Source organism: Epinephelus fuscoguttatus, linkage group LG8 (genome assembly GCF_011397635.1).
Source record: "Epinephelus fuscoguttatus linkage group LG8, E.fuscoguttatus.final_Chr_v1".
NCBI classification, from domain to species: domain Eukaryota; kingdom Metazoa; phylum Chordata; class Actinopteri; order Perciformes; family Serranidae; genus Epinephelus; species Epinephelus fuscoguttatus.
In genome coordinates, this window is record NC_064759.1 from 26,482,515 (window position 1) to 26,505,934 (window position 23,420).

Here is a 23,420-nt window from a genome sequence, read left to right on the forward strand (position 1 = left end):
ATGGCTAAGTTCCCTCTGTGAAACCTTTATCTCTAACTTGTCAACAAGTGAGCACATATTCAATTAGAAAAAGGCAATTTTGCACATTTAGACATACATTTCAGATAACTGTAATACAAAAAATAATTATCCTAATGCAAGTAATCAACTGGGGAAGTTTCATGGTGACATTTATTAGTTAATCACCTGTAGTGTCTCCCCTTAATGTGTAAATTCTTTATGTAAAACACTTTGAATTGTCTTTGTGAATGACATTAGGTCAACACCCTCCATCCTCTGGGAATGTACTTTACAAATACAGTTGTCTTGCTTCACTGCAATTCCAAACTGATGCAGACTGGTTATTATGAAAGTCAGGTAACTATATACCAAACACAGCAGAAGCAAAAGAGCAGTCAGCAGAGTTTGTCTAAATACCTGGTAGTGTCCAGGATGCTGGGGACTGGGGTAAAAGCCTTCACTCGAGCGAGGACTGGGATAGCCTGGTCTACTAGGCTACAGACAGAGAGAGAGGACGACAGACGTAAAGAGACAGAAAGACAGAGAGAGAGAGAGAGAGAGAGAGAGAGAGAGAGAGAGAGAGAGAGAGAGAGAGAGAGAACAAATAAAAATACAGTTACAATGCTTGTTCATTTTTTTCCACCCAAACTGAAGGTTAGAAGACGGGACACCGGGTCATTCAGACAATCAACACACAAACCCCTCGGAGCTGTTTGTGTGGCTGGGTTAGCTGTCAATCAAAACAGGGAACACCCACCAGGCTGCAAGTCCAGCAAGCTGTTAGTTGAGTACTGTCTCTATGTTACAAACATAGACATCCATGGACTGTTGGTATAAACTGTTTTATTCCTGGACTACTGATCACTGCTGGTTAGATGTGATGCAGGTGTGTACACAGAGTGTTATGGCTGCATGCTCACCAAAGACCTCCCTTTTGAGTGCTGTTATTTTCTGATTTGGAAAAAAAGAATGTGATTTTCAATCTGCATGACAAATTAGAGAAATGGGACTTTTTAATCTAAGCTTCTCAAAGGAACAGAATTTAGTAGAGTAGAGTGAGTCTGCTGCTCGTCTCTTTTCTTTTCTGTTCCATTGCTGTGCACTCATAGCTAAAAACAGAAGTGCTTGGTGAAGCTGCAGCCTTGTGTCTTGTCTTGGTTTCTGGTGACTCGTAGTGATGAAGCTGTTGAAAGTTGATGAACAGTTTCCCCTCTTTTTGTCTTTATGATATAGACCTCTCTAACACAGAGCTCATTTCTAGCACGACAGTGTTGTAACCTCTACCTTCCACAGTCTCTCATAGTAGCTTTCTCTGGACCACACCTCCGACAGCAAGACAGACACACAGGGAGGGAACAGACAGCAAAGAAAGACAGGAAGGGATGGAGGGAGGGAGACAAGGAAAGAGAAAAGGAAACACGGTAGGAAGGACAAAGACAAGCAGACAAGACAAAGAAACTGAGGACGAGACAAACAGGAGCTTTAAAAACTCTCTGAGAGGGAAACGTACGGCATGTTGTTAACATGCTCTCACATGGAAGGATGCAGGGTTTCTTGACAAAATTATATCTTGGAAGTTTAAATCTGCCCGAAACAGATTCACAGCCCTGTGGTAGTCAGTCCATGTAGAGGGAGGTTTCCTGGGGAATACCCAGTTGAAAATAGAAAGATAAACACAGGGACAACAGACAGACAGACTGGAAGGTGAGGTTAATGAGACAGGATATTCACATCAGGGTCAGACAGAAGTTGGTTACTATCTGGAGACTTTCGGATGAATGTTTGAATGAGAACAAATGACCAAATAAATAAATAGACCCAGCCTTAATCTTCCAACTGCAGAGCTGCAGTGCCAGGAATTTCAGTCCTGGCTTGCCAGTATTAGTAATGGTAGCACCAGTTTAAACCTGCAGATGCGCACCATCTACTAGCAAGGAAAATAAGATGACGTAATTTAGACACTTGTGACACCCGCAGGCGGTGAGCATTACAGCTATTAATGTTTTATATCTTGGTTTGGGGTTAACTACAATTACTTTTTTGTGGTTGTATGCCTCTGCAAACCACTCAAATTGTGCTGACAGTTTACATCAGTATCTGTCTAAACATGGATGCTTCACACACGTCTTCCCTTCGGCAGCACAGAGGATCTATACAATCAGCAAGGTTTCAAGGTGGACACCCAAGATTAGTGTTACTAATTCAGTATCTGACCAAATGTCTCCTCTTCTGTTCTTGAGATATGATATTGAGTAATGACAAGAGAAGTGCTTTTACAGAATATTATGACGTCACAGCAAAGCTTACCTTTTGGAAAAATGTCACTTCATCATTATATCCTATTAGACACTTGTGTGAAATTTTGTCATAACTAGCGTATGAATTCTTAAGTTATGGCCAAAACAGTGGGGTCACAGTGACCTTGACCTTTGACCACCAAATTCTAATCAGTTCATCCTTGAGTATAGGTGACCGTTTATGCCAAATTTGACAAAACTTCCCTCACGGCATTCTTGAGATATCTTGTTCACAAGAATGGGACGAAGGGACAACCCAAAAACATAACGCCTCCAGTCATGGCTATCACCAGTGCGGAGGCATAAAGATTAATGTATGTGTCAAACCACAGGTGTGTGGGCAGAAAAGACAACTTTAGTCTAGTACATCTATGTTGGACCAAGGTAAATGTTACAGCCATGGCTAAATGGTAACCCTAGATTTGCAAAACTCTTGCAAGCGGCTTAAAAATACTGTCTTGCTGTTTTATGGTGTGTCAGCGTTGTGGTAAAGGATTGGCTGGGTTTCGGCACAAAAAGCCCTTGGTTAGGGTTAGGGAAAGATAATGGTTTGGGTTAAAGGTCTAGTGTGTGGGATTTAATGGGATCCAGTGGTTGCAGAATTAAAACTTCTCTTGTGCACCAAGCATGAAGGAGAACTATGGTGGCTGACGTGAAAATGTGAAAATGTGAAAATGCAAAAAGGCCAATCCAGCGTCAGTGTTTGGGATGTCCATTCCAGGCTACTGTAGGACAATATGGCCGAATATGCAGAGGACCAGCAGCTCTGTATGTAGATATTAACGACTCATTCTAAGGCAACAAAAACGCAATAATTTTTATTTTCAGATGATAATAAACTAATGAAAACATAGTTATGCTTACTATATCCCATTTCTGCCAAAAGCTGCCCCTAAATCATGCACACTGGACCTTTAAAATGATCATTTAAAACATGGAACATGAAATCTCGCAGGAGTTTTCTTGAATCTGGGGTTACCATCTAAACATGACCAAATTTTGAAACATAGAGCTTGAATGCGCAATTTAAAAATTCCACAATTTCAGGGCAAAAAAAATTTGGACAAACTTTGAAAGGGATTCTTTTGTTGTTGTGAGACACGTGTCCCTGTTGCTAACATTTAGATCCATGGCATAACTCCAGGAAGAATTTTAGGTATGTTGAGCAGCAAAATGTAATTAAAATCTTTTTTTTTACTTCTTGTATCACTCTGGGGCACAATTCATTGACTCCCACGCAGACTCATCTATCACCCTAAGGGTCACAGTGCAGTGCACAGAGACTTGCAACAGGACTTTATTCTGCTGTTGTAAAGGTTTAACTTGTGACCTGTCTTCCAGCTGAGGGCCAAACAGAAGATTGACTTTTAACAGTTTCCCTGCATTAAAACTCATAATCCTATGTAGAAAAAGGGCATGTAGGAAGTATGGTGATGTTACAGCTCAGCCGGCGACTAAAAGCTCACTCCAAAACCAGGGTCACCTACCAAAACAAGTTCATGAGCAGTAGGACTGGCCACCACTCAACACTTAGGTCAAGGTGACAGAGAGCCAGCTGTGTATAAACAGGATTACGTAGAGACGGACCTTTTCGCTAGCTTTGTATATATTAATAGTAACTGTGTCAATCCTAGGCTTCACATATTCTTACAAGTGTCAGTAGTATTTGCAATAAATCAACAAGACTGAATTCAGAATGGAAATCCACAGCATTGGATTATTATTATATGTATATATGTTATATACATATATGTTACAGTTAAAGCTCTTTCTTCTTGAACATGGCTGAGACCCAGACCTGGAAAAAGTTGTTGCATTACACAACAGCAATAGTTCTGGACTTTGGGTTCCTCCTAGTGTAAAAAATGTTTTAAACATCTTTTCTGACCGCTTAATTTTAATTCCAGTGAAATTTAAATTCTGTAACTATTTTTTTCTGGCTTATTCATGATATACTGTTTTTAGTCTCACGTGTGTTAGATGGTTCGACTGTCAGCAAGTGGATTAGGATTTATGACAGGCATCCTGAACAGGCCAGAAATAGAGTGCCAGAATCCGAGGACAAATCAACACAATGCCTGACGCAAACACAAATATCTACATTCAATCACGGCGGAGGGCATTCAACAGCATGTCCAACATAAATACAGCATGCCGAGCGTGAACATGCTAATTAAGAGTTACTGGAGTTGGCAAGCATTGTATCAAAACTCACTGCACTCAGTTATAGCTAATGATTCAAAGGTTGGATTGAGTTTGTCATCAAAAAATGTTGCAACATATTTGAGAATGTGTAGCCAACACTGGGTTTCTTGAGCTTTGGTTGTCATGTGGTGGACATAAAAGACAGAAAAGGGATGTGGGTGTGAGGAGTGCAAAGTTGCTGAATGCAGTGACCAAGCAGATGTTAAAGGAGCACTGAATATTAGTCAGAGAAAATAATCTGAAAACATTATTTTCTCAACTATCTTATTATAATGAGCAAAGGAGCCTGATAAGAACAGACAAGTTTCTTCCAAAGTTGGAAAGGTTGCCTGTGCTTTATTGTTCGTGCTTGTATAACTGGGCTGGGCTAAATCAAAATGTGATGACAATGGTTGCATTGTTTGCTTATGTTGCCAGGCCACTGTCAATCCCATCTCATCATACCTCACCCACACAGTCCTGATGAAAGATGAGCTCAGCTTCTAAGAGTTCAACTCTCAATAAATCATACCTAAGAATGTTTTTATTCTGAACTTCGACGCTTGCTTATTCAGTCCTGAATATTCTTGTAAAGAAGAAAACAAGGCCTCAAGGGCTGAGAAAAAACACCTTAAAATACTTTATAGGTCAAGCTAGTGATGTTATTGCTTTTGGCTATCAAGTTATTGGATGGCATATTTTCCTTTTCACAATGGTTGCCCAAATGCAGATGACATGAGGGGGAAATAAAATTATTTGAAGTGGAAAACTTTATTTTAAGAGACAAAAATCTGGTTTTGTTATCAGTTCACAATCCTAAATGTTGCAACTTTTCTTGATAAAGAAACACAAGTCTGTTTTAGTTATTTAAGGAAACAGCTTTAGTGCAGTTTAACAGTACACCACCTGCCTGTAAGGTTCTGGACATGTGTCTTTCTGAGCAGTGGCTGGAAAAATGTGTACTGGTGGTTACAGGGAGGTTTGGCATTCGACTGGGTGGATGGTGGTGAGTGGAGGGAAGAGTGCAGGCAGAGGGTATGGGGCGAACTCTCTCTGTGTTTGAAAGACCGAGGGGGGCAGGAGAGACCAACGGGGGCCTCCCACATGACTGCACAGCAGGGTGTTGGCGCTGGGGGTCAGAGTCAGGTTGTAGAGGGGTACTGGGATTAGTTTGATGTCCAGGTTGAAAGCTGTGCAACAGCAGGATTTTAGGATTAGAATTTGTCATGGGCTCAATGTTTTCGAGGGCGTGGGGACAAATAGAGTTAAGGTTAGAACTAGAGTGAGAAAGGAGTGGGGAGAAGTGCCAGGGATGGGAGCGTGAGTTGTTTGACTTTGGCTGGGATGAAGAGAGCAGGTGGCCATTAGTAAGGGGATTTGTCTTGTAGGGGCAGCTGCCATTGGACAGACTCTCTGAACCGGGGAGAGGTGGAGAGCAGAAATTAGCATGAGACTGTAGATACAAGCTGGCTCTGGATTCAAGATTGAACCTAGAGTTATGCTGGGAGGAGGAGTGATTGTATAAAGTGGTGTTTTGAAGAAGAGGTGATTGAGGTTTGGGAGAGGAAAAATGATGGGGAAATTGCAGAGATGATGAGTAGAGTGGAGGAGTGGGGAGGTGAGAAGAGGTGAAGGTAGATGAAGGATGAGGCTTTCCAAGACAAAGGAAAAGCTGTGAGGCAAAGCGCTGGTTTTGATGGCAATGGTGGTGAGGCGGAGGAGCAGACAGACAGTCCAGACTGAAGGTGGGCTGCAGGGAGGGGTGACGGCTGGGCTGCAAACAGAAAGACAAAGGTAGAGGACGGACAAGTGGAAATATAAAAGGTATCATAGAGGATAGAGATATGTAGCAGACAGGTGAGACTGACAGGGATGAGACGAAGCATAGACAGAAATATGCACGACTGTAACCAAAGCCATACAACGACTGTACCTCTGAAGAGCATTACATGTCTTTCAAACATGAGTGAAAAGACTTTTGCCACCCAGAAAAAACATTTAAGTTCCTTTAGCTGTCAATAACTTCAAACTGCATCACTGAAGACTTAAAAAACAAAACTGATCTTATGAACTACTGTTTAAGACATATGGCTTTAGCTGTAACCAAAAGAAGCAGTTAACAGATGCTAACAGCAGGGGTATGAGGGGGGCAGTAAATGAGGGTGAAGCAGCCAGCAGCTGGGGCCACAAGCTGTGAGGTGGGATGGTACAAGTGGAGGTGGGGGTAGTGTTTATGGACCTACAAAAAGAACAATCCAAGAAGTAATGTCTCATTTGTAAACAACCAATTATTCACAAATTTCACCATGTTTACACATTTACAAGGAGCAGTTTATGTTGTATGAAAAAAAGCAAACAATCTACCAGACTGTGGTATCAACCTTAACCTGCCGGCCACAAGGTGAATATTATAGTGAGATATTATAAAAAGAAACGCCCGTACATCGACAAAAAAGAAGTTGCAAAAAGGTGCAAAAATAATCAAATTATTATTACAAGTACAAAAGTTCTTGTAAAGCCTGGATTTCAAACCAATTCACTTTGATGTCCTTGACCTTTATTATCATGGTGAAAAAAAAACAACTGACTTCGGCAACAATTTAACTTCACCAGGGCAGAAACCTCAGAGTCAAACTTGTATAAACAGAGGAAACATTAAATCAAATGAGTTAACATTTGAATCATTGCAGTGCCTTGATATTAATGGTGACCACTTACAACCCCAGCTCCAAAAAAGTTGACGCGTTGTGAAACGTAAATGAAAACAGAATGCATTGATTTTCAAATCTGTTCTTACCTGAACTCAATTGAATACAAAGATACAAAGATAAGATATTTAAAATTCCAACTGATAAACTTCATTGTTTTTTATAAATATGCATTCATTATGAATTCGATGATTTGGGTTGGCACAAGGGCATATTTACAGCTGTGTTATGTCACCTTCCATTTTAACAACACTCATTAAGTGTTTAGGAACTGATGACACTAATTGTAAAAGTTTCAAAAAAGAAATTCTTCTCTATTTATTTATAAATGACTTCAGTTGCTCAACATTCTGGGGTCTCCATTTTCTTCTTTTGTGGTTCATAATGCACCACACATTTTTAATGGAAGACGGGTCTGAACTACAGGGAGGTCAGTCTAGTACCTGCTCTCCCTCACTATGAAGCCTCATTGTTGTAACACATGCAGAATGTGTCTCACTGTCTTGCTGGAATAAAAAGGGACATTGTGAAAAAAACGGTGTCTGGATGGCATCATATGTTGCTCCAAAACCTGTATGTACCTTTTGGCATTCATGTTGCTTTAACAGATATGCAAGTTACCAGTGTCAGTGTGTTAGTACCAATGATGCCATGGGCACTAACACACCTCCATACTATCACAGATGCTGGCTTTGAACTTTGTGCTAGTAACAATCTAGATGGTTTTTTTTCCTCTTTAGCTTGGACGACACAACGTCCATGATTTCCAAAACCAATATCAAATGTGGACTCGTCAGACCACAGAACACTTTTCCACTTTGTGTCAATCCATCTCAGATGAACTCAGGTTCAAAGAAATCAGCAGCGTTTCTTGTTGTTTAAATACAGCTTTCACTTTGCATGGTTGAGTCTTAACTTGCATTTGTAGATGCAACAACAAACTGTGTTTACCAACAATGGTTTTCCAAAGTGTCCCCAAGTCCATGTAGTGATATCCTTTATGTACTCATGTTGGTTTCTGATGCAGAGCCGCCGAATTGGTTGAAGATCATGAGCACTGGTTTTCAGCTTTGCCCCCTTATGTTCAGAGATTCTACAAATCTAATGATGATATTATGGATTGTAGATGGTGAAATCACTTAATTTAATTCAATTGTGCAGTGAGAAATGTTGTTCCTAAACTGTTAGACTATTTGCCCATGCAGTTTTGCAGGCATCAAGTTCAGAATGACTGTATATTTACGAGAAACAACAAAGTTTACCAGTTCAAACATTAAACATCTCGTCTCTGTTCTGTATTCAACTGAACATAGGTCATAAAAGATTTGCAAATCATTGCATTCTTGTTTTATTGACAATTTACACAGCATCCCAACTTTTTTGAAATGGGGTTGTAGAAACATGTGATGCAGCAAAATAGACAACAGAAAACATATCACAAACTCCACATGACAGCATATCACAGAGGCTAACTGAAGAGTGCATGGGGGACTTGCAATGATCAGGACGTCTCACTGCCAACAGCACAAACACAACAAATACTCAGACTCTTTATTACTACACCTGTTGCACTCAGACAAACACACACAGACAGACAGGCAGACGGAGACACAAACACGTGGTGTAGTAGTGCCTTACTTTTGGTGGTGCTTCATCGGACCCTCCAGAGTCCCAAGAAACAGTGACCTGTCTCCTCATCTCCATCCTGCTCCTCTCCTTCTGCTGGACCTTCTCCTCCTCCAATATAGTGCTGGAGACAAAGAAACAAAAGCAATATGATGTAATACAAAAAGGTATTGACATTCTTACTTGTTTCTGTATCACCTTGTTAATCCAGCACTGAGAAGTAGAAGAACAAGAATGGTAATAAATAAGTACATGGTGTTGTTTCTGTCACCATCTCTAGGACACAGCCTAATAAAGGTTGTCACGATACCAGAATTTTAAACTTTGATACCATACTAATATAAAAAAAATAAAGAAAGTTACTCGATACCTCTTTCAATACCATGGCAAAATGTAAGAAAAAGTCCTAGGCACAGGAAATAGGATAACTTTTTTTTCTTTGAATTAACAACCTGCACAACATGCCTTGGGTTGAAGATCTGATTGTAGATCATCTTTTTTTATAGCTTCAGGAATGGAGGCTGTATTGTTTTAAACATGTGGTAATCTAGCACAAATTAACATATGTCATTAAACACTTAAAGGTCCAGTATATAGAACTAAGGGAGGTATATTGGAAAAAATGGAATATTATATAATAAGTACATTTTCTTTAGTGTATAATCACCTGAAAACTAGAATCATTGTGTTTTCTTTACCTTAAAATGAGCCGTCTATATCTACATAGGAAGTGGTTCCTTGTTTATGAGATCGCCATGTTCACTGCCATGTTTCTACAGTAGCCCAGAACGGACAAATGAAGCACTGGCTCCAGATAGGGTCATTCGTGTTTCCTGTTGGCCACCACAGTTAGATGCCCGTCTGTGATGAACAGCATTGGAAAAATGCTGACTAATAACGTGAAAATGCTTTATTTGGTGCTTTTACTGGTTTAAACAATCATGTCCATTTGTTTTGGAGAGGAAGAGACCTCTGCAGATAATTTGGCTCCAGGTAAAAACCTCCTGAACATCTGGATTGTAAGTTGTCAGAGAGAGCATGCAAACAGTCTCCAACATGCCAAAACGCATAGGAAAATGACCGATTTGTAAAGTGAAACTGCTTTATTCAGTGTTTTTACCAGTTAAAATCACCTGGTCTGTTTGTTTTGGAAAAAAGACCTCTGTGGATAAGTCGGCTCCTGGTAGAAATCTCCTGAGTAATGAACACTGATAGAATTCTAATTGGATGAAGTTTCAGTTGGTTGCAATCTGCAGTCCTCACCACTAGCTGCCACCAACAACCCCCTAAACTTTACACACTGAACCTTTAAGACTTAAGTTACTTTTTTTTTCTGGTGTAACATTCCCTGCTATGTTGTTACGTCCGGTATAAAGTGAATAATGACTGAAATGAACCAGCCAGATGATTTCTAGCAGTGTAGCTGGCTTTGAAAATAACCCCTTGAGAAATGACAAACTACGCAAATGTACTGTAATGAAACAATGACCTGAGGTACTATGTTCTGCCTTTAGTACTTTATCTTGACCTCCTAATACACATGCGAGTGAACTCACACAAACACACGCTCCTGCGCATACATGCACACACCACATAGTTGTTAAAATTAAACTGTCAGCTTAAGTGGTTTTCTGCAACTGAGAAATGTGAAAACTCACTGACAGCCCTTAAACACACACACACACACACACACACACACACACACACACACACACACACACACACACACACACACACAGAGCGTCATTACTGTGTGCTGTAACACCCAAACACACTCATGCATACACAGCATTCCTCACAATGTTTGTACAGAGCAACAAAACACAAACTACTTAAGTCAGAAAAACTCGAATTCAGTTTTGCTATTACATGTCTCATTGCTCAGTCTCTTATTACCATTATAGTTCATGCTAGGATGCTCAACTATAATAATATTCACTGAACCAATACAGTCACACAGTAATAAAAACAACACAAGCCAGCGTCAAGTGAATCTCTCTGTCTACCTTGCAATATTACCAGGAATTCAATTTCAATATTATGTCTCACAGAAGACTAAATTCAGTCAAAGCTGATATTTCAGCTTTTCCCCTTCACTGTATGTTCACACTCACTGCTGACACCATGACTTTGCTGTGTCAGGCAAAACTGTTACCGCAATTTAACCAGTAAATTTATGAGTAATATTGCTTAAGATTAAATTGAATCACTTGGTGGCTCAGCAACATCCCACACCCCAAACCCAACATTTTTTCGTTCTAATGTAGCCAAAGACACCACGCTGAATTTACTTGCTAAAATTATACCCACTGACCTGTTCCCTGGGAAAACTGCTGCTAAACCAAACCCAGATTCCCAGAGGAAGACGCTGCTGCCGAAGAGCTGACTGGTCCACACAACAGAAAACTGACTGGTTGAACAAATCCCACACACACTCCAAACAGTCACACACTCTTTCTACTCTCCTTTCCTCAACAAGGGTAAGGGCTATTTCTAGTAACATCATTACCCTGCTGTTCTGTTGTCTCCTGCCGTGTGTGTGTGTGTGTGTTTGAATGTGTGTGTTTGAATGTGTCCTTGCACCTGTCCAAGTCAGTCTTCTGTCAGGTCTTCTCTTCTTCCCATCACAACACACATTTACACATAGATCTGTACAACACCACTGCCAGTTAGACAAATACTGTGTTTCTTTCTTTTTTTAAATCTTCTTATCTTTTAAATAGATAGTCTCACCAAGTTTAAGATCTTCTGTAAGTTGTCGACTACAGGAAAACTTTTTGTTTTTGTGCTGAACTGTACCCATCTTATAGGTCAAACAAATGCAGACAACATTAAAACACACAATGGTTTGCATAAAAATAATAAATGGGCCTCTAACTGCTTGTAAAAGCTGGTTTCTAGCAGAGAGCAGTGTTTTTAACAGCATAGCTGCGCTGTACCTCTCAGTCCTTTCTATTGAATGTCTATTTCAGCAAGCCAAGTCATTAGACATTGATCCAAATGAAACCAGCCATTAATAAATCTGCCAGCCTCGCCTCACAATTTAACAGTAAATGACATCATGCATGAATATGTGTGATGACGATAACATCAGCACCTGGCAATGCTAACGCTGACTTGTCTCCTCCCCCACCTACACCATGCTGCCACCTGGAATAACAAGGCCTGTTTAGACTATTTACTCAGGCTGGGCTGACTGCACAATCTTGGACTTTTTCGTCACCGCCCTGCTTTACACTCACGTACTTCTCACCTGAGAGCTGCTCTGTACAACCACTGCTGATGGAAAATGAGCAGCACAGTTTAGATATATGTATATAAGTGCACTGAGTAGCCCAGTCGCCATCAGTAGATGTTGGCATGAATATATTACATTTGGGCATGTCATGGAGATCATGTTAACATTTCTAAAGTGACAAAATATATAAGCTGATTTTGTCATCTGGAGGTGGCGGGGATAATGTCATCATAGCGAGATGCCCGCCAAGTTGCAGACCACCGCGGACCACTGTCCGAAACCAAAGAAAGCATCAGCTGTTTTTCGGCAACCCTTTGCTGTGTTTCCATCAGTGTTTGTTGCACCGGACCTGGATGTTTTAAGGGGCATATCAAAGTGATTCCAAGCAGCGTCTGAGCCACCAATCCTGGGTGTTTTTTACCAGCCCACCCCTGCTTTTCCAGCAGCTTATGTGCCACCAAATGTGGGTGTTTTAAGCCAAAACATGATCTTTTTTCTAGCCATGACCAAGTGATTTTTGTGCTTGAGCCTTACCACACCTTCACCACAGTGTTGTTGAGAACCCCGCAACGAAATAATGTACAAATGTAACGCATCTGTTGTTTGCAAAAACGTACCCTATCAATATTTGTTCTGGTGACTGGTTTGGCATTGAGATCTAAAGTGGACACCTATAGGCAACTGCTTTCTAGAACCCTGGCTCACTGTTGCTCTGTGTGTGCTAAAGCTGCCACAAAGGCAGGTTCACACATTAATATAAACAAGAACTACACATGCGTTGATACATTAGCTTTCATCAAACTCTGACCAGTAAACAGATCAATGCAAGAATGATCACACAAGGGCTGATTCCTTGCCCATTCCATGATTTCATAATGGGGGTCAACAAAGAGGTTACACCACTGCTGAGAGCAAACTTGGACGTCCTTGTTAATGGATAAAGGATTCTCTGTTTGTGTTACTATCCCAACACTGCAGCAAGGAAACAAACAACTGTAACTGTAACTGGAATTTGTCTTGTTCCCCATCACTTCCACTGAAAAGACTTTACAAAGGGGCACAATGAACAATTACAGTGCCCTGTAACTGTTTCAATGGGAATACTGGTGTAAGTATATTGTTTGAAGACAGACTTGATAGAATGTAAACCTATTCTTAACGTAGAATATGCAAAGCATTTCTTCCAGAGGATCAGCAGAGGTCAGTCAAACAATCAACTAATGTTTATGTTTAAGAGACGTACAGAACAGCTGCTCCAAGCCAGCTTTGGATTGAACCCAGTAACATCCACTGAATGCATCACACTTGCACACATAAAATTGTGAAAAGTAAAATAAACTACTCAATCTATTTCAGGCTGACACCGCAACATTTAGAGAACCTGATGAGATAGAAAGCCATGTAGAAGAGACAATACTTTACCTGAGGAACAGGCCAATCCAAAAGCACCAGAGTGTGTCCACTCGAGCCCTTTTAGGAGAATAACGCAACCACTAAGCTGATGATGAGCCAGTGGCACTCAGCACTGATACACTGAAGGTCAACACGTACAACTACAATGGATCCCAGCAACGCTGAAAGGATAAAACGTACTACTCCTGGCAGGATGACTCAAATATGCCCCGTTGTAGCGGAACAAAACCCCACCAGACTGCAGGCTAAAGTCCTTCCCTGCACACACACTTCACTATCAGGATAACATGATCTAAAAACAAGGAGCCTTGAACCGCTAGCTTTGACGATGGGAGTACAGTGAGAGAGTTCTGCTTGCCTTTCTTTTTCCTTCTTTCATTCTCTCTGTCTATTTTCTCTCTCACTCTCTGTTCTTTGGAAAGCTGGAGCTCCTGGCAGCTGCCCACTGTGTAAACACACACAAACACACATTCACACACACGCACACACTCATGTTGGTCCACCGTCTAGGAAAACTGTAGTAGTAGCTGAGAGCTGCATATTTGGCAGGAGAGACCTATAATTGATATTATGATATAAAAGCCAGCCAGACCGAAAGTAAACCAAACTGTATAACCTTATATGGCATGACTTTCCCCTATTAATAGCCAGTGACCGCAGTTAATGTGGTCAATATTGACTTGGTTTCCAGGACACTGGATGAGGCACATTGAGGGTTCCTCACCATTTCTTCATGCCAACATATCACAGTCAATTAAAATAAATGTATGTACTTTAACGCACTTCATATGTTCTTTTCCACACTGGGGTTTTCTGACCATTAAAACCTACAACCACGAACATACTGTACATGTGTCAGACTAATGAGCAGACCTCCGTGATGTCGGGGCCAATGCTTGTTCGGAGCCAAAATGAGAAAACGTGACTAGGAGGACACAATGAAAAGATGGAGGAAGTCAAGAGGAGCACAAAAATTAGAGTCTGAAAAGAGCATAAGATGAAACTGTAAGAGGAGTAAATCTGGGGGGAAAAGAGGAAAGCTGACATTAAGAACATTGGAAGGGTAATCTTGGTGGAATTTAAGGTGTGAGTCATGCTGGTTTTAAGCAAACTCATAAAACCACAGGAGTTGAATATGCGCTCTTATTTTCCTGTTTCTGTGTGTAAGAGAGAGAAAGAGAACAAGACAGAGAGAGAATGTGCATGTCGAAGGAAACAATGATGGCATCTTGCTGTGCTGCTGAAACTGGGGTTGTTTTACTTGTTTATATGAGTTTGTGAGTAGAAGATTTTTCAAGCCTTGACATTAACAATATGATGTCATTAAAAAAAGACAAAAATGATGTATATTATATCTAGTTTTCTCCTAGAAAATTCAGTTGTGAATGATAGGAAAAATAATATGACATAATAAGACATATCTGTGGAAACATTCTCCCATTTAAACTCTTCATGATGTCTTTAAGAAGTATTTTGAAGTAACAACACTCACTGATATACAGTAACTGCTAGGGGTGTAACGATCCATCACTCTGGATCGATATTTCGACTCACTGATCGACGATCCAATATCACTGATGCAAAACAAAAACACTGATCTATATCGTCATCTTTGGGATAGCTTTTATTTTGAAAATCTGTCACCGTCAAACAGAAGCAGGCAGTTGGCAAGCGGCCAAGAGAAAGACGAAGGGGATGAAGTTACTCACTTTGAAATAAATCAGCAGAGTGGAAATATTATGGATTATGGAGAAAATATGGGTCAACAAAGCACATGGACAATGCCATTAATGAGATCAAACGTGAAGTACCTGCCTGAAAAGGCATCTCACTCCGCTAACTTCTCTTTACAACAAAATTAGCTGCTCTGTTTCATTAACATTGGGCTGGGGGAAAAAAAAAAAAAAAAGTGCATACAGGCTGAAATTCAACTGAGCCGTTCTATCGGGAGATGCAGTGACTTAGACCACCAGTGAGTAAGAAAAATGATGACATTAAATGCCATTTGTTAAGTTATTTGTAGAGGGAAAAAGTCCGCTAGCCACTAGGCTAATTTAGGCAATGTAAACATGCTTAAGCTAATAATGGGTGACTAGCAAAAAACAATTGTTATGTCCACGAACATTGACAGTTATTACTGAGCTGAGTTTGATACTTTTGTAAACTATGTTGCTGTTAAAAGTTTTATGGCTGTTGGGAGAAGTTTGCCTTCAGGGCTTTAAGCCCAATAGCTTTGAAGTTTTAGGAAAAAGATGATGGTCTGGGTTAAAATGAAAACATTTTGTCCAGAAACATCTCTAACAGAGAGCAATGAAGTTTAACTCATCCCATGTGCTGTTTCATGTGTATTAGGGGAGTCAGTGTAGAGTAAACTTTACTGCACATAAGCATTACAATTACTTACATTATCTATGTGTTGTTGTTTTTTTTTTAGCTTTTATGGCCACAAACAAAAAACAAAAGGGTGGCAGTGTCGTCTGAAACTGATTGTGTCATATGGGCAGATAATATCGTCTCATATGGATCCCAGGCCCTTAAAGTGCATTGAATTGAAATTGTGTCATGGCAGAATCTAGAATACCGTATCGTTGTCCAGAGAATCCATATAATGATAACTACTCATTCAAAATATTTGAATCTTCTGCCATGATAGCTTGATTGAGTCAAGTCAGATGTCTGAGGACAGGTCAATATTTTTGGATGCTCTTGTTGCTTTTAGGTTGTAGAAAGTCCTCTTTAAAAATTGATGTTATTTTGTATAAACGGTTTGTTTTGTACATGGAGAACAAAACTCTTTACAATGGTTTAAGCAGACTGAAAACTGAAAGGACAGAAAGAGACAAAGATCCCCCTGAGCAACAGTTAAATAAGAGGAGAGGACAACACCACTAATTGGGTAAAGACACTGGAAGCTTAGCATCAAAATGTGTGCATGTTTAAATAGGAGCAGGTTCTTGTGTCAGTTTTAAATGCAGGCCTGTCATGATAACTACTTTTGGTGGACGATATATTGTCCCAGAGGACATCAACTCAATGGAAGCTTTGATTATTTTGTTTTTCTTCTTTTGGGACCCAAACTGTTTCACATGTAAAAATTAAATTTGGTGTCTGAAATATACATTTTTTATTACTGTGAAAATAGCCATTATTAAAGGAAAGAAGGAAATCATCAACAAAATAGGTGATTCCAAACATTTCAAAAGTAGTGTATGTCTAGACTAAATGACTTGTACAGAACTAGATAATAACAATAAAGAAGTACTGTCTTTGGCGCATTAATCTGCACTCAATCTGCACAATCAGAAGCTGTTTTGTTGAAATTGAAGGGAAGGGAAACACACCTGGCACACCCAAATTAGTGTACAAGTGTCTCATCTTAAGTTCAGACTCTGACGTTACTTACTGAATGTGAAATTCATGTGAAATCTGTGTTACATATAAATGTCTTTAGTTGTTTCCACTGTAGAGTCATCTACAACTCCTGCTCTAGTTTTTTCATCACCACCAGCACTACTCCTGTTATTATGACCTATCCTGCAATCAGCTGAAGCATCCCTGCCAAAAATCCTCAGGTCTGTTCATGTCTAAACAGTTATGAATTGCTGATTCATGGTGGCCGGGAAAAACCTTACTCCTATTGTACCCCTGCTTACCTCTAATGAATGGAAATATAATGGAAAGGAAGCCACTGATTTTCTTTCAAGTCAAACAAAATGTGTTTTTACTAAATTACTAAAATATTACTGCTGCTTGTATCTCTGTCCTGACAGGAGTCCCAGCTCTGTTACACAAAGCAGAGCCAAAGATCTTATCAAGCCTCACATGAACATGAACATACCTCAGTTTATTTAAATTCATCTGGTTGAATCTTAGTGAATGCATATTGGGGGAAATTATGATCTGAATGCTGGGGGTTTTGACTGTAAGTATCCTATGATTTGCATTATAATCACACACACCATAACCGCACACTGACTTGCATAAATCCTAAAACATGTCAGGTTTATAGAGCTTTTCCTCTCCCTTTGGCACCTAATGATGACTGACACCATGCTCTAGTGTTCATGGAATTAAAATTAAAGATTTTGTTTGAGTCTTAAGAGTGCAGCTCTCACTATATTTAATGAAACATTTCACAAATGGTCTGACTCAGTTACTTGTATGACATAGTTTGACTCATGAAAACTTGGACCATTCCGGTGTTGAACATCACAGTGATGACTTACGCAGCACTTATAGCAATTGTGTTGAGTGTTGTCTAGCTCTGCCTTATCTGATCACAACATGCCCGGGATATTGTTTCTTGATGGATTACATCTCTCTCCTTTTCCAGATCTGTCTACGGGCAAAGCTACTAACAAGGCAGTGATGTATCATTCAACGAGGAAGCGAGGCGTGAAGATATCTCATTTAATTTATCTCTGTCATCATCACATCTCTTTTACCATGACAACCATAATGCCATCAGCCCAAACAGGAGGTAAAGTGCAGTCTGTCAAGCATTACGGTAGTAATGTTTTGGCTATGTACTCCATTTAATATCCAATCACTATGAGGTCAAAGTGTTGAAACATGTAGAAACCGTCGTCCTTTGTGTACATACCAGGGTAAAAATGTACTAGCAATCTTTTATTATTCTTTCAGTATGAGTGCAAACAAGGTCAAACATCCTTAAAGGTGAAAGCAATTGCAGTCGAATGGATTCAAGCAAAACAATAATAAAAACTCAACATGACCCTGCTGCAGAGAAGGTATTGGAAAATGTAATACTTCACTAACTGTAGCTGCTGTCAAAAATAAACATGTTTGTAATATTCAGAAAATTTGAATATATGTTTTTATCCACAAAATTCAGTTTGGAGTAATATATAATACAATACACATGTATCATCTCAGGAATTGACTTCCCATTGCCTCCGCATCTCTTATTAAATTAAAAAAAATGAATGTAGTATTTTAAACGAAGATTAAATCAGAGAAAACCACACGCACCTTCCTGCCAAGATAGTTTCAGTCTGCCATCTCAGTGAAAACAAGAAAGCATGTAAATATGACCTCAGCTGGATAACGTCACTGCCTTTCTGCTCACCCATCTGTATCTGATTGTCCATCTTTAATGTTTAACCATCAGCCAAAGATAATGGCTAAATTATGTTACTTAATTTTAAACGTATAATATTTGCTGAAGGTTTTTGTCTGCTCCGTGCATCTTGACAGATTATTCTAATTAATGCAGACAGTGACACCTGCTGTTAGGCAGGCATAAGGAAACACTTCCTCAGGAAAATATAGTTTACTGTGTTTCATTCCTTTATCTTAACTATGACTGAGAATATGGAAAAGAACAACAGGCAGTGGGATTCACAATGATCAAATATCATATCTTCACTTTTAAATGACAGATTGAAAGTCAAATTTTGAAACTTAGTCTGAGAATTCTCTCCTAGTTTCTACGTTTTTGGTGATCCCGAATGATCTCCCACATCTGATACAGATTGGATTCATACAGCTCCTGTGCTGGGTGGGAGAATCATAGTCCATACACATTTTCCCCCAGTGAAGGTAAGGTTCGGTCAACTAACCAGGAGGAAAACGATGATCAGGAATGGAGGCAATACCTGGACTTTGTGAATGGTCAGTAAAAGAGGCCATAAGCTTAACCCCTTGCAGATGTTGGACCATCTGTGATCACCTGACTGTGTAATGGATTTGCATGTATGTCTGTGGCCAGTTTGATGTTATGTATGTTTCCTTTTATTGTATTGTTTCTTAGGATTATAATTCATTAACATTTTTATTTCAATTATCACTTATTCTGCTCCTTTTTTCTATTTCTGATTATAGAATTTGTGGAAATTTCAATTCTTGTTCACTTTTGTGTTGTTCCTACTGGTATTTTACTGTTTGTATATGAAAAAAATTACAATAACAGTAGGTCATTAGAAGAAAATAACTGAGTGAAAATCAAAGAAATCAAAGATGGGCTGTGTTGGGGGGAGATCTATTGGGAGGCTGTCTGAGTAAAAACATATATTTTTTGTTCCAATTTTTATGTGCAAATTAAAAAAATAATGTAAAAATGTGCCACTGGATCTTTTTTTCCCCACATGTAATGTCATTCTACAAGCTTCTTTCACTCAGTGTATCACACCTAAAGCTCACTATGAGAGACAAGCAATGCCTCGTGCACTTGAAACACATACATTGTATGCCTCTCCAGCTGAGGTAAAGCATACATAGATATAATTCTCACAACGCTCAAGAGGTAGTGTATTGGCGGTTTGTGTCCTTGAGCAAGACACTGAACCCCCAATCACAGGTACAGAAACACACAAAGACACTCGCACACTCTCAAACCACACTCCATTCAGTACCTCAGTTGTGTTTTGAGTTCAGTGAAGCGTGGCCTCTTGCTGGGATCATACGACCAACACTTTGTCATCAAGCTGTAGAGAGTAGGAGGGCACTGGGGGGGCATCGCCAGACGCTCACCGTTCTCTATCCTGCCTATGACGTCGTTGTTCTTCACACCCTGGAAAGGCTTGATGCCGAACATGAGGATCTCCCACATACAGACGCCTATGGGAAGACAGAAAAATATTAAAACTCACTCACTCACTACAGCCTCTGACTGGCTCTTAAATTCTGCACAGCTTTCTGCAAAGCTAAAAACATCAAAACATCAGGACAAAACTGACACAGAAATAATGAAAGGAAGAAAACACAGAATCAAACTTACCAAACATCCAGACATCACTGGCTGTGGTAAATCGTCTGAAGTTGATGGATTCTGGAGCCATCCATTTAATAGGCAGTTTACCTTTAGAGGCTGAAAAACAAAGATCAGGAGAGCTGTGTCACACTTTAATAGTCAGCTCTGCTCACGTCCATCCAATGAATAATAATTATAATTTCCGCTATGTGTTGTGACAGACCAAAGACAAGCAGATGGTGAAGTGCACATTTATGGGAACGCTGTGCGTGTAGAGAGGTGTTATATTTACCTTTATAATAAGAGCTATCTTCCATGTATCGAGACAAACCAAAGTCGCCAAGTTTTACACAGTCGACTGTCGACACCAACACGTTGCGCGCTGCGATGTCCCTGAGGAGGACAGAACCAAAATGAAGACATGCTGACATTAATTCTATTTATCTACATGACCAAACACCTGTCACATAACGTAATAAAATACATCTTGCGTAGCTTTTAGAATAACATCATGATAAGATTGCTAGTATGCTTCATTCTTTAGGAGAAGTTCTGGGCATCAACATGACAATATTTTTCCACACATTTCTTTTTTTAGCAGTAAATACATTGCAATTCTTCCAGTAGGTGGCAACACTGGGCTGTGGTTTACAGAATATATACACTTGCCATAAAAAAATAATCCTTTACATCCGACTGCCCTACATTATTATACATGCCTAAATAAAGCTGCCTAATGATCTTTAGAAACACTAATTATTTGGTAAATTAATCCATGATTTAATGTAATTGCTGCTGTGGCCCCTTAGCACTACTAGTAATGGAATATTAACTTTAATATTTTAAATTGTTCTGGTATATTGGGGTTGACTTTAATACATACCTGTGTACGAAGCGCTTGCTCTCCAGATATGCCAGTGCCATGCTGAGCTGGTACGAGTACAAGATGAGTGTGGCCAAGTCGAGACTATACTTCCTCACCTGGAGGAATGACCGTAACTGCGGAGGATGGGACAAAAAGACAAAGATAAAAGGACGTGAGAGAGGAGAGGGACACAATTTGATGGTGAAAAAGTCAACGCAGCTCAAGGCGCTTCATTGTTACAAAGTGAAGAGCAAAATAGAAAGGAAAAATGAGCTATTGATTATGACAAAGATACTTAATTTTTTTTTAAATCACAGGTAAAGTGTTTGCCTGCAGATGATATTTTTCACAATCTGATTTACACCGAGACCCAACAAATATTTTATGTTATAAATTAATTTGCCCTCGATTAGTTTATTTCTGATTTGTCAATAAAATGTCAGAAAATATTAAAACATGCCCTGTGACGTCTTCAAATGTAATGTTTCATCTGACCAACAGTGCAAAAAGCCAAAGCTGTTCAGTTTATTATCATGTACAACAACAAAAAGCATCAAATTCTCACAGTAATGAAGAATAAATACAGCAAATGTTTTGTCTTTTGCTTAGAAAAATACTACAACTATCTTTTATTATCAAATTGTTGCCTATTAATGTTCTCTTGATCAAGTAATTGATTTATCACTGAGCGCACGTTTACACAAATTCTTATCAGTTTCCTACCTCTCCGAGTGTGCAGAGCTCCATGATGATCCAGACTGGATTATCAGTGATGACTCCCATCAGCTTCACTATATGAGGGTGGTCAAACTGACGCATGGTCACTGCAGGGAGAGAAGAAAAGGGGGGGGGGGGGGTCAGTCGCAAACAGCTTTTAAGTTTTTTGTACTAAAAGTGCTATTCCACAAATTTATAAGAGAGCAACGTACATGCTTCTTGGAGAAACTTTTCCCTGACACTGTCTGACGTTGAGTTCTTACACGTCTTCACTGCCACAGACAGAGCTGGGTTCTCCTGCAAGACATAGATTGAGGCAAACAATCAGCACTACAACAGAATTGTTTTTATTAAGCAAATTTATTGTCTATCAAAATGCAGTGAGAATATATGATGTTTGTGTGTTGCCTATTCAAAGTAAATCATGAGATTTGTGAGTATATCACAGTTTTAGAGTAGCGAGCCCATCCCATCATTTTCTTCTGTTACAACTATACTCTACATGTGCAGTTATTGTGATGTGAGTTCAAGTTCAGTTCATTCTTTTTAGTCTAGCTTCAAAGTGACTTTGCAAGCAGAGCGTGAGAGAACAAAGACGAAGGGGGTGAGAAAGAGGCAGCATTAATTACACACATGTATAATAAGGTCAGCAGCAGATTTCTCTGCTTTTAAACGTAAGAAGATGAACCAGTTTTGTTTGTAAAGATGTGAGTGAATGCTTTAATGCTACAACATTAGCATGGGTTTGCATTTTTGCCACCTGTCAACCCCTTACTGGTTAAGACATTAAATGATTGTGTGTGAGAGAGAGAGACCACTGTGCATACCGGGCTGATGTAGACTCCTTGGTGGACGTCTCCAAACTGACCCTCACCTATGCAGCGTCCCAACTCAATACGATCTCGCTGAATCTCATAGTCCCGTGCTATACACACACAATATACATTGACATGAACACGCACACATGCGCGCGCACACACACACACACACACACACACACACACACACACACACACACACACACACACACACAGATGGAGACACACAAACAGAGAAGACCTTCAGATCAAACACACACATCAGTGCCTGCACATAGACTTCTTAGTCGGCCCTTACATTTACTAAGCTTGTCAGAGTGTTTTACAGTGTGTAGAGTTTGTTTAAATCTGCCTTAGAAAACGTCAAACTGATTTTAATGATCAGCTTTCGAGACCTTTCTTCCAGTAAATCATAAAAAGTTGCCATTTGAAGAAGACGCAGCTCTGGAAACAGACCAGACAATTTCATGTGTGCAACCACAGACTGTACAAGAGCCCCGATAAATGCTGCAGGTTTCGCAGCAGTTTCGACGCTGTTGAGGTGCGCAAGTGCTCCCAAGCACCTATTTTTCAGGGTGCTACGGCTGCGCCCTGAGATAAACAAGTTCAGCTTTTGGAATGCAGCAGCATGCACATCATGTCATGTGACAAGGAACAACCAGTCACTGCCATCAGATATCTTTCCTTCCTTCAGTATATATCAGTAAATAAGGAGGATTTTAGTACAGGGCTACTCAGAGCTGTACGACCTGTCCCACAGACAATATTTTCATACACACTTAAAAAACAACGCCCCAGAGAAAATCTGCCCCAAACAAGGTAATTGTGATAAGTTGGCTATG

At 39.8% G+C, this 23,420-nt stretch overlaps 1 protein-coding gene across 5 annotated transcripts in view; it reads right to left on the minus strand.

Annotated features, from left to right (window-relative positions):
- The window catches only part of LOC125893403 (focal adhesion kinase 1-like), an 86,462-nt gene that overhangs the window by 18,307 nt on the left and 44,735 nt on the right, over nucleotides 1–23,420 (minus strand). For 3 of the 5 annotated variants that reach the window (XM_049584062.1, XM_049584061.1, XM_049584060.1), the window contains 9 exons: nucleotides 22,588–22,685; nucleotides 21,973–22,057; nucleotides 21,767–21,867; nucleotides 21,062–21,177; nucleotides 20,471–20,571; nucleotides 20,206–20,295; nucleotides 19,841–20,045; nucleotides 8,828–8,939; nucleotides 418–495 (listed from right to left, as the gene is read on the minus strand). In XM_049584062.1, the coding sequence (XP_049440019.1) occupies nucleotides 418–495; nucleotides 8,828–8,939; nucleotides 19,841–20,045; nucleotides 20,206–20,295; nucleotides 20,471–20,571; nucleotides 21,062–21,177; nucleotides 21,767–21,867; nucleotides 21,973–22,057; nucleotides 22,588–22,685 (986 nt within the window). Of the gene's footprint in view, nucleotides 1–417; nucleotides 496–5,391; nucleotides 6,256–8,827; nucleotides 8,940–13,475; nucleotides 13,961–19,840; nucleotides 20,046–20,205; nucleotides 20,296–20,470; nucleotides 20,572–21,061; nucleotides 21,178–21,766; nucleotides 21,868–21,972; nucleotides 22,058–22,587; nucleotides 22,686–23,420 lie in introns of those variants that run through there. The other 2 variants (XM_049584064.1, XM_049584063.1) reach the window with 2 other exon arrangements.